Source organism: Solea senegalensis, linkage group LG4 (genome assembly GCF_019176455.1).
Source record: "Solea senegalensis isolate Sse05_10M linkage group LG4, IFAPA_SoseM_1, whole genome shotgun sequence".
Classification (NCBI taxonomy): domain Eukaryota; kingdom Metazoa; phylum Chordata; class Actinopteri; order Pleuronectiformes; family Soleidae; genus Solea; species Solea senegalensis.
The window spans coordinates 14,501,259-14,512,197 of record NC_058024.1 but is presented as its reverse complement, the minus strand read 5'-3'; the positions used below and the strand labels follow the sequence as shown (position 1 = coordinate 14,512,197).

The following is a 10,939-nucleotide window of genomic DNA, read 5'->3' as shown; positions in this document are numbered from 1 at the left end:
AGCAAAAGGCCTCGGGTTTTCCATTATTAAGGCCCTGCTGTGAAATTGGACATGGAAGCAACTGCAGGGTGGAAAGCAGACATGAAAAAACAAACATTTGTTTACAATATAGTGGACGGATAAATGGGCGGACACTCTCTCATGTACAAAATGTATAGTCTGAAAACATTTTAAGCTGCACACAGACTTTTATGGACAGTGGCCGACTGATGTCATATGGACCAGAATGGACATGAAAACAAGAATCTTAGCGTCTGAGGTGACCTCTGAAAAGAGACACAGCTATGCAACAGTGGAATTATGGGCATTAAAGGCATTATGGGAAGAATCAATGGACACAGTCTTGGAAATAACAGTGTAAAAGAAGAAGGTTTGTTCCAATACTTCCAACAGTAAATGCACGTGTTTAGGCCTATTAGCAGTTTCTCTGCAACAAATGCTACAAATGGGATATTGCAGGACGTATTTACATCGTAGAGAATCTAACATATTCCTCTTTCACAATATAGAATTCAAACCATTATCAAGCAAATGACTGGCGTGTCACGGCCAGTACCATATATTACAATATCAAAGCAAAGGGCAACAGAGAGTGAGAGGTGATTCTCGTAGAGTGCAAACGTTAGTCAAAGCTACATTACAGATACACCTGTCCTATTTGCTTGGTGGACGCAAATGTGTGAATCTTTGATTTCTGTTCAAATAAAGCATTTTTTTTCTCTACTATGAAATATTTACAGAGATACAAGACAAGAGACCTACATGTACAGAGTATATGCAAAATAAATAAATAATAATAGTGTTAATTTCCTGTGTGGTAGTAATGCTATGTTACACAAATCTGAGAAAACAACACAGAGTAACAGTAGTACAACATGAGTACAAGAAGAGCAGCACAATGAACATGTCGACACGATGACAGGTATTTGACTCGTTTTTTGTTTACAGAAAAAGCCAGCTGCTACAAAAATATCGTGTACATACGTTTCAGTGGGACGACAGATTCTGGAGACATCTCGACTTTGGCTAATTCTGGTGTGTGAAAACTAGAATAAACTTGTCAGAAACGTGTATATAACAATAATCAAATGAACGGCTAATATATTAATACTATCAACATAATATCATGAATACAAATATAAAATACATATTTAAAATGCAATGTAAAACAAAGCTGCAATTATGTATCTATGTGTTTAGCACTGGAGGGTCTAATTGCCCTGTTGACCTGCAAATAACTTCAATTAGACACCAGATTTTAGTACAAAAAAAAAACATGAGTGAATTATTGAAAATCAGTTCATTGACGACATGAACAACGTGATAGTGGGTGTGTGGAATACTGAGCTTGTTGACTTCTAAAAACTTAACTCTGTTACTCAAACTATATTACTTTTTCTTACATCCTCTGCGAGTAAGTAAAATTCAGCCTATGCATTTCATTTCAAAACTGGCTGTAAATTTAATGTATATATTTCCATGCTGTAAATATTGTCATTTTTTTCTCCTATTTGGTTCTAAATGCAGTATTTTTTCCATTGTAATGCTTGGTCATTTTTTTTTATTGAAAAAGAGGGGAAGGAATGAGGTGCAGTCTCCTCGGTAAAGGCGGTTTTGGATTTTAAAAAAAAGGTGGGTCAACAACAGAAAATCGTGAACGAGGTGTACAGAACAAAAAAAACAAAAAACAGAAAGAACTGGTTAGTGCATACAGTTGGCCTTTCAACTTGTGTGTGTACACTGGCTGTTTGGGTCAAGTAAACACAGACTGTAATTACAATCCAGTCATTCAGTTTGTGTAAATAACAATGCAAAATTTTAGTGTGAACACACGTTAAGGATTCCATCCTCTCATGCTGCATTCATGTCCCACAGGAGAGAACGACAATGAGCTTTTAACGTGATGGCATATTGTGTTGATACTTTGGGGTCTGAACCCAATTAATGTCAAACCAATGTCAACGTTGATAAGTGATAATATGCTGCCCATAGAGTGATATGAATGACCATTTTAAACTAATTACAATTAATCATCAGATCACTAATAACTTTGCAATAAAACATACTGAACACAGGCTGCTTTCTTTTTCATGTTGTTAATAAATGAGAAACCAATATAATGATAACAATAATAATAATAATAATAATAATAATAATAATTTAAGGTTCACAGCTCCAGCTGTCAACATGTTACTGTCCTATTGGACATGTGTGCAGCATTAGCCTACATGCTATCTCGGAGATTTCCCTGGGTTGTGGTCTACTGGTGTTCACCAACAACTGGTGTTCCTTGCTCCTGCTCGAGATACTGCAAAATATCATTTGTCATCCTTTAAACATGGGAACGATTCAAAACACATGACAGCAACGTCTGTTGTTTGTGGCAAAAATGGCGTCGGCCATCACGGCAGCCATTTTACGTCTGCACTTTAACATATGGTTAGAGGTAAGAACATCATGTCTACCATATGAGACAAGGCAAAGTGAATGAAAGCATATGAGTTTAGGCTGGAAGTGGTAAAAAAAAACAAAACTCAAATGTACTTTTACTTACCAGATTAAACCCAAAGTGGTTTTGAGGAGGTGAGATAGTGCATAGTTTTTCGGGGCACTAAAATGTGTGCCAAGACTGTATACAGCATTCAGTAAGATTCAATAACTTGTCTACCAGCTGTGGAATAACTCAAATCTCTCACTGCATAAATATCAATATGATAAACATATCTGCCAGCATCCAGTTGAGATTGATGGTAACAAGCTGATATGTTGCAATAGGGGGCGAGTGTGTGTGTCTGTGTGTGTGAGTGAGTATTCAGAGGTATGAGGGGTGTATCCGAAAGGAAAGCAGTGAAAATGTTCAGAGCAGGAACAAACCAAAGAAAAATCTCTAGACAAACACTTGTTGATGCCTCCACATACTGGAAGCTGCCCCGAAGGCACACGTCAAGTTTGTGTGGGTAAAGGGCCGGCAGAGGGCAGAGGAAAACAAGCACTGTCCACTTTTTCCAAACATCACCCATTTTCTTAAGAGCTGGAAACATAAAGTAAAGGCCTGTGGTCGTATTCCACTCCCTTGTTTCTTCATGTTCATGATCAGTGGGAAGGTCTACATAGTCTCCAGACAAGGCCCTGCTCCAATTCTTCTGCGTTTATTGTGTTTCATAGACTAATATATTCATGTGTGGGAGTGTTTGTGTCTGGTGTGTGGTGCTGTGGTCTCCATCAAATCAAGCAGGGGCCGCTAAGTCCCCCCCCATGTGCTGCTAGGGGGCTACGCCAGCGAGTAGATAGCATTGACTGGTGAAGTGGCCTCAGAGCTCTCATTGCCCTCCGTCTCATCCTTGTCCTTCTTCACCGTGTACTGACCAATGAAAGAGCCGTCCTCGTTGAACTGGCCGTCGCCGCCTTCACCGTAGTCCACCAGGCTGTCGTCGCTCTCCTTCACGTTGCCGTCCAGTGAAGTCTGGCTGCCCTGCAGAGGCTTGTTGTCCTCGTCGCTGCTGCAAAGGTAAACAAGTAGCAGAGCTGCAGGTTGCAGCGTGTTATCGAGCGTTTGGAATCCTGTCATTGGCACATGTTAAAAAGGGGAAAGTGAAAGGTTAGGGTACCATGTTAAAAAAAAGGTTTTTCAGCTTTTTTTGTTGACAGTGGCTGAATGTTTAGGTCACTCTGGTCAGACTGGAATTAATATTTATATACTGTTTGTTTAAATAATAATATTCTGCATTCATTCCTCTTACACATATAGCTAATTTTTGACTGGATGTAGGGAGAATGTCATGCACAGGGACAAAGAGCTAAACTCTTGTGGGCTTTTCCCGTTTCAGACCAAGACAGCAGCATGACAGCAGGGAATGCATTTGAAAGATGCAACGATGAGACATTCTTTTCTTCTCCGCTCATGAATCAAACATCATATTCTTTAGATGCCCACGGTAGGAAAATAATATGTACAATATGTTGCTTCTGAGAATTATCATGCCGCATGCTAAAACTCTATATGGGAACCACACACACACAGAGATGCACAGATACAGATTAAAACTTCTACTGACTTCTTCATAATTAAAGAGTAGAACTGACCAAGTCAGATGCAGGATGATCGTAGCCCGACATGATTCAAATCCAGCAAACGTAGGGGGGCCATTGAGAGGAACTGTCTAAAAACGTCTGTGGTTGTTCAAATGCAGCGTCTTCTGGACACTTGTTGCAACAAGCATGCTCATAAATGAAAGTGACGCCAACATGGTATGACATTTGTAGAGACACGTCTGTTTTTCGAGTAGCGTCCAGAATACACGCGCCGTATCTGAATGGCCCCTTACTCTCACAACACTGACATCTGGTAGCGGAACACAACAACTCAAGGTTGCAACAAGAGGCAATGAAGAGTGGACGCTTTACAAACACATCCTGACGTGTGAGAGTGTGAAGAGATGAATGACGACTGTAATGTGACGTGGATAATGCAGGGAACAGGCCAGCAAACTTGAAACTGATTATTAAAGTAAATAATGACTAGTGCTGAATTTTAGTACATCCATTGTAGCTGTTTTTATCTCCAGTGTTTTAACAGTAGAAAACAACTCACTGAAGGATAACCACAGACAGGCATAATAAGAAATGAGGTAATCACCCTTTCTTTAACAGGTTTACCTGTGTTTATGTGCAGACCTTACCTACAGAGGAAATTTAGGAGTGTAGACAAAACAGCAGAAATGTCTATGCCACAGGGAGCGCGGCATCGACGTACAATGATGTAAAGATAAGTGTTTTCCTTAACATAATAAACAGTGGGTACATCTATTCAGGTGTGGGCATCCTCAGTAACTCAGATGCAGAGGTCAATAATGTGTAAAACACATTAGCTGGCAGAGAGAAGCATGAGTATCAGGATTAATCACAAGGACACATTATTATGCGCCACTACTAATGAATAGCTACAAGCCTGCACCTCTTCCAAATTACATAAATCAGCCCAACAGACTTTTCCCAGAACACTTGCAAGCTTGCTGCCATTTGTTGGCCATACGGCACCAGAAGCTTCACTGAGCCAGACGGCTGTAAGAGAGAGATTTCTTTCTTCAGTGACTTCAGAATACCTCATGAATCAAAGTGGGCAGAGTCAGGAACGATTCAATTATCTGATTAGGCGACTGTTATTCTGCGTAAAAGAGGAAGGAAGAGATTTAGAGGATGGGAATGAGTTTGAGCTAGGCATAAAATCATCCATCTGCATACAATCTGAATAGAACAGATAAACATGACAAGAGTCAGAAAGTTAAGCCTGTGCTTTTGTTTTACTTATATCTATTGATATATTTATTTAATCCATGCTGGGTTGGTTTTTATTTAGTGATCGGTTAAAACACTCTTAAGCACATTTGATGATTAAGATTTATTAGGATGTTACCAAAGCAGGGACACATTAAAACACTTTACACTTTAAACCAGAATAATATAGTTAGTGAGTGTTACTTAGAGTGGAATCAATAAGAATACATCTTTTCATACCTTTCGAGAGACCTTTTGACCAATGAGGAAAAGAAATCAAAAGAAGAGACAAAACACACAGACATAATGTTGATGGGTAGAACAGAAACACATAGATAACAAAACATGCTCAAAAAAAACTTGTGTAAATCAATGTGGATGTCAAAAAATTATATCGCTAACGAGTCTTATACAGTCTTAACGACATCTGACTTTTTATTAGTTCTAACAACTGTGTTGAACACAGCTAAACCGGCATAAGGAACTTTGATGGAGCAGGAAAGTTGAACAGTCACACAATCAGACTTGTAATACCAGCTTGTTACTCTAAAGGGCCATTTGCACAGCAGCCATTTTGACACATTTGAGCAGGAAAAGCACAGGAGGTACTTAACACAGTCACGTTGTGACTGAGGGACCGAAATGGGACTCGGCATCATTAAATGGATCATTTTACGCCTGTGATTTTTCCACTGTGACCTGTCAAAATGGCACAGTAAACAGCGTAAGTCACAATTTCATTTCACTGCTGCTGTACTCGTACAATGCATGTGGCAAATACATCTTTGAATCTTCTTCGCAAACAGTGGATGCTTAGTCTGAAAAGAGTTTATCTGTTCAAATGCAAACCACTTTGCTTCACGTTAAAACTGAAGGTTTGAGCTCATGTGAAATGTGATGACGTCTGCAGAGAATTGCGTACGCGTTCTGGTCCCATGCACATGCTCAAGGTGTCTGTGTCAGTATGTTGGTTCCATGCATAAATATCTGATCGCACATTCTATTCAGTCCTCATATATAAGTCCTAGCTCATCGCACGCTCAGTGTGGTTTCAAATGTTTGGCTGTGCATATGTGCGCACGAGGGTGTGTGTATACCCTAGTGGAAATGGCTGGAAATTACATTTATGTCACTAGCACCATAGCTGAACTCAGCAGACCTATTGTCATGGAAACAAAGCTGTGACAGGAGATTAATACGTACATCATGGGTAAAACAATATTCATGTTGCACAGCAGCCGTTCTGACATTTATTCACCTTTTCTTTCAATTTACAAGTTGTATGAATGTCTGATGTTACTGTCCTTCCTGACCCATCTGATTTGAGTTTAATCATTAACTAAGTTGTACAACGTTGACAATATAGTTCAAATAGTTATTTGAATGTACACTGTAAAACTCCATATGAATTCTTACTATACCAAGTTAATGGTGTTTAGTTTCGCCCCTAAACATTCAAGGATCCTGGAGTTAAATAAAAAATAAATTGTCTGACTTGTCTGTTGCTTCTTTTGACCTCCAAATGTCCTTCAATTGTTTTGTTGCCTCCACCAGTTCCTTCAGGGTGTCAAACTGTTCCTGCACCTCTACCCTCACTACAATCCTGATTGATTTCCTTTGCCATGCAGCCCTGTGCGCCTGGTGGCAGATGCTTTTTTAAATGTCAGCCAACGAAGACAAAAACAATGCAATTAACCTCGAGAAGGGTAAAAAACACGTCAAGTTTATCGAAAAAAGGCCCAAGACCTCCCACACCACACACTCACATGGCTTCCTTGAGTTGTGGTGTCTCCTTGTACGGCTATTAAAGCTGAACCTTAAAAAGCTTGATATGCATATGGGAGCAGACAAATTCCTCACCATCATGCCACATTTGGATCAATGCACTCAAGTACCAAGGTGTTTTTGTTAAAGTGGTGCATGCTGCTGAAATTTACAGCAACATCTTACCACATTTATAGGCCTGTGATAGACTGGAAAAATGTCAAAGGTTTACCCTTCCCCTCAGCCAATAGCAGCTGGGACTGGTCAGAGCCAATGGAGACCTTCCAAAGATTAAGTGGTGGAGATAAATGGATGAATTAAACGAACAACATTTAACTGCGGTGGTAAAACTGTCATGCACTGTTATTCAGTGCATTCATTTTCAAAGTCACTTTAATCAACTAGATTTTCAGTAAAATTCTTGAACTTTGTTGCGATTTTTGTACATTTTACAAACCCAGATAATGCAATTTAGGTTTGAACCAATACTGCATGTATACATTCACCTACCAGTTGCCTGGTAATGTTAATAGATCCACTGGAAAAACACCTTATATTAACAAGCTGAAATGTGGTATGTCGCCTCCTAGTGTAGCAGAGGAAGACACGTATGATTAAATAAATTGATTAAGTACTAGGATTTGTATACTGGGACAAGGACATAAGTCAAATTACATGGCAAAACTGAGCTACAACTGTACTGACTGACCAAACACTGTAGATTAATATATTTTAACAATAGCATTTCACTGACAGCGGCTTTAATGTTCGGTGATCGCTCACTCAAGTGTTCCTTTACTGTCATTTTTGCATTATTTAGATGTCACGTGACCATCGTGGAGCCAGGAGCCTTGGCTGTGCTGTCAGATGAAGTGATTATTAGTTTTAAAGACTGACAGTTTGACATCCCTAGGAAACTGGGGCCTGGCCCTCAGCTGCTTCACATTCACCTCTTTGTTAATTACAACTCCCAGCATCACCTATAACATTGTACAAATGATGCGTTATAAGCTAAAGCAGGCCCACTCTACTGATATATTTCACATTGTGAATGAAAACAGTCCATTCTGACCAAACAGCCAACAATGCAGGCTGATTGTCCTGTTTGATCTCCCCAAACCAAGCTGCACTTCATATAGCCCCCCCTCGCTTTAATGCTCAGGGGAAACGTCTGCTCCACCTGACATGCTCAGGCTTAGAGAGATGCCGTGCCGAGACCAAAATACCTGTTTTCGTTTTCGTTTTCGTTTTCATTTTCATTTTCGTTCCTGTCAGGGACAGATGACCCATTTCAGCGTGGGGAAGAGAGAGGGATGAGACGTGAGGATAAAGTGGAGAAGGGAGTGCAGAGGGAGACAGGAAGGACGAGGACAGAGACGCTTCACGTGGTACATGCATGTTAATCCTGGCATGCACACAGACAGACAGACAGACAGACAGAGAGAGAGCTGGAGAGAAGATGGCTGGGTGCATTAGCACCAGGGTCAGAATCAGAGTAAAGTGATGACCTTGACTGTAAGAGATGGGTTGTGTGTGTGTTGATGTCACACTTGTTATTGATTAACAAACAAAGCAGGATCTCACACAGTGGTGCAGCATGAATCACAGTATTAAGCACAAGCATTACTCATGTGATGATAAATACCAGTAACACTGAAATGACCCAATCTGTTAAATTGTGATGCTTTCAGAGACTCTTTTTTATATACTTGTAGCTGCAGCATTTTACTCAAATGTACACTATGTATGTATGAGTTATGATTTATATAAATATTCTGCACACTATAATGGGTTAAATCCTAGCTCTAAGTGCATGTGTGCTGGTATGTGGGCATTCACACTCTACTGCTGTCAGTGGGACACGAGGTCAGTGATGTTATTAAGAGTGTCTACATTTACACATCAGAGTTAAACTCTCACACACACACACACACACACAGTTAGAAAAGGTACAGTTAAAGAGATATCTGATTTAAAAGCAGGTTAATTGCAACATGAGTTAAGTAAAAGTGTGACAAAATAGTGAAAGTGGCCATAGAGCTCAGTGGGACCTGGAAGGAACAAAAGACACATCACTTACCAACACATTTTCTTCAACAGTGTATATCCTCACAGTACACACATTCTGTTCATGTTCACTTATTGTCATGATAGTCTGATGAAATACAACAAGTGAACACAACGAAGTATGCTTCTTAAGAACTAAAGAGTGGTAGGAAGGGAAAAGGAATACCTCTTTCAGGCCTGGTATTAACATCCGTCCGAAGTGATCTGAATACAAGTGAACAGCTCTAAGTTCAGGTGTGAATGCACCTAAATGTGTCCTCAATGAGTCTTCAGATCCACTTTGAAAAACCACATGGTGGTTTGTGTGGACCCAGTTTTTTTACAACAGAATGGAACAGAAAAAAAACGCCTTACTGCAGTTTCAAAGTGAACTTAAAGTACATTTACACGTGGCCGCTCTAATGAATAAAATACTGTTATGTTACATCATTGTAAGCATAAATAAAGTGTATGCATCGTCTTTTGTACAGCAAGAAGTAAGCGAGATGGTCACAAGAGCCACGTCCACAAAACATGTTAATGCCAGAAAAACTTAAAGTTGATCATTTGCAATCAGATCTAATAGATAGATATTAATAGCAGGTCTGGACAGGGCCTATGTGGTACATTAAACATCTATCTTCTGTTTTCAATGACTTTGTCTGTGATCCAATTGTTCTCTTTTTCAGTTCAGCCAATCTCACACTATGATTTTTTATCTGTCTTTTCAGACCAATCCACTGTCATAAATGCTACCTGCTAAGTAAGGACAACTCTAAGTACAGGGAGGAAATTAAAGCATTAAATGAAGTGTGTCATAGACAAAACATTACTTTTAAAAAGCTTTGGTCAATGAACTGGGCTTTTTTAAGTGTATTAACAAACCCTATGCATTTGTGTCCTATTCACCTTGAGTCATTACCAATGAGAAGCACACTTGAAAGACTTCAAAGGTCAAGTTGAACTTCTCAATACTGATAGTGTCTCCTCTCATTTGAATTTCTAGGACAAATACCCTCCACCTTGCTTGCATGACTTGCTGCCGAAAACTCTTAAACACCACTATCACTAACCACTAACCACAGGCAGTGACCAGTGATCTGTTTATGTATACTTACTGGTAATCAAACGATCCATCCTGGTCTTTGTGATCCACTGGGTCTAAGGGCAGATCTTTTTTGTCACGCACTGAAGAGACAAGAACAACAGTTACTTTTTTTTAGCCTTTTGCTGTAATTCCTAACTTTGACATAAAGAAATCCACACGATAAAGAGTTCCTTCCTGGAGTTAGGTTCAAACATATTGGTTAGTTGCATTTATCTGTTTTCAGCCTTCATGTTTTAAACTGTTATGGAGCACTTTGTCCTCAGTGCATACTGATATTACATAATACATTATGGTAAAAGTATAGCACTAGTTTAGTGTGTAAGAAATTAATAAAAATGAAACAAGATGATTGGTGAAGACTATAAATTCAATCACTGTCAATTGAAAAATGTGAGTTTTTCCTATTCATTCATGCTTTGTTTACTGATTAACTGCAGTATGCATTTAGAACAAACACACTTCATTGGTTCAGATTTTAACATTGAGCCTTTTTAAGGTGCGTCAGTGCTTCAATCAGTACAGAGAATTAGTTTAAATCCCAGTGTATGTCTCATTAGTATTTTTTAATATTGATTTTACTTAATTCATCACTGGGTGTTAGTTCTTGAGCTTTATAGCATCACAGTTCAGCACCTACCAAGATATTTTGCGAAACCAGTCACAAAGGCGCCACCTAAATATCATAGAAACTGTAAAAGATGAACACCACTCTGACTGAGCATCTAATAATCAAAGGGCATAGACTAG

General features: G+C 39.3%; 1 protein-coding gene across 9 annotated transcripts in view; it reads right to left on the bottom strand.

Annotated features, from left to right (window-relative positions):
- Window positions 1–918: 918 nt before the first annotated feature.
- nfasca (neurofascin homolog (chicken) a) overlaps window positions 919–10,939 on the bottom strand; it is a 61,055-nt gene continuing 51,034 nt past the window's right edge. For 7 of the 9 annotated variants that reach the window (XM_044022868.1, XM_044022869.1, XM_044022870.1 and 4 more), the window contains 2 exons: window positions 10,203–10,272; window positions 919–3,500 (listed from right to left, as the gene is read on the bottom strand). In XM_044022868.1, coding sequence (XP_043878803.1) covers window positions 3,272–3,500; window positions 10,203–10,272 — 299 coding nt within the window. In that variant the 3' untranslated portion in view covers window positions 919–3,271. Of the gene's footprint in view, window positions 3,501–10,198; window positions 10,273–10,829; window positions 10,866–10,939 lie in introns of those variants that run through there. The other 2 variants (XM_044022873.1, XM_044022874.1) reach the window with 2 other exon arrangements.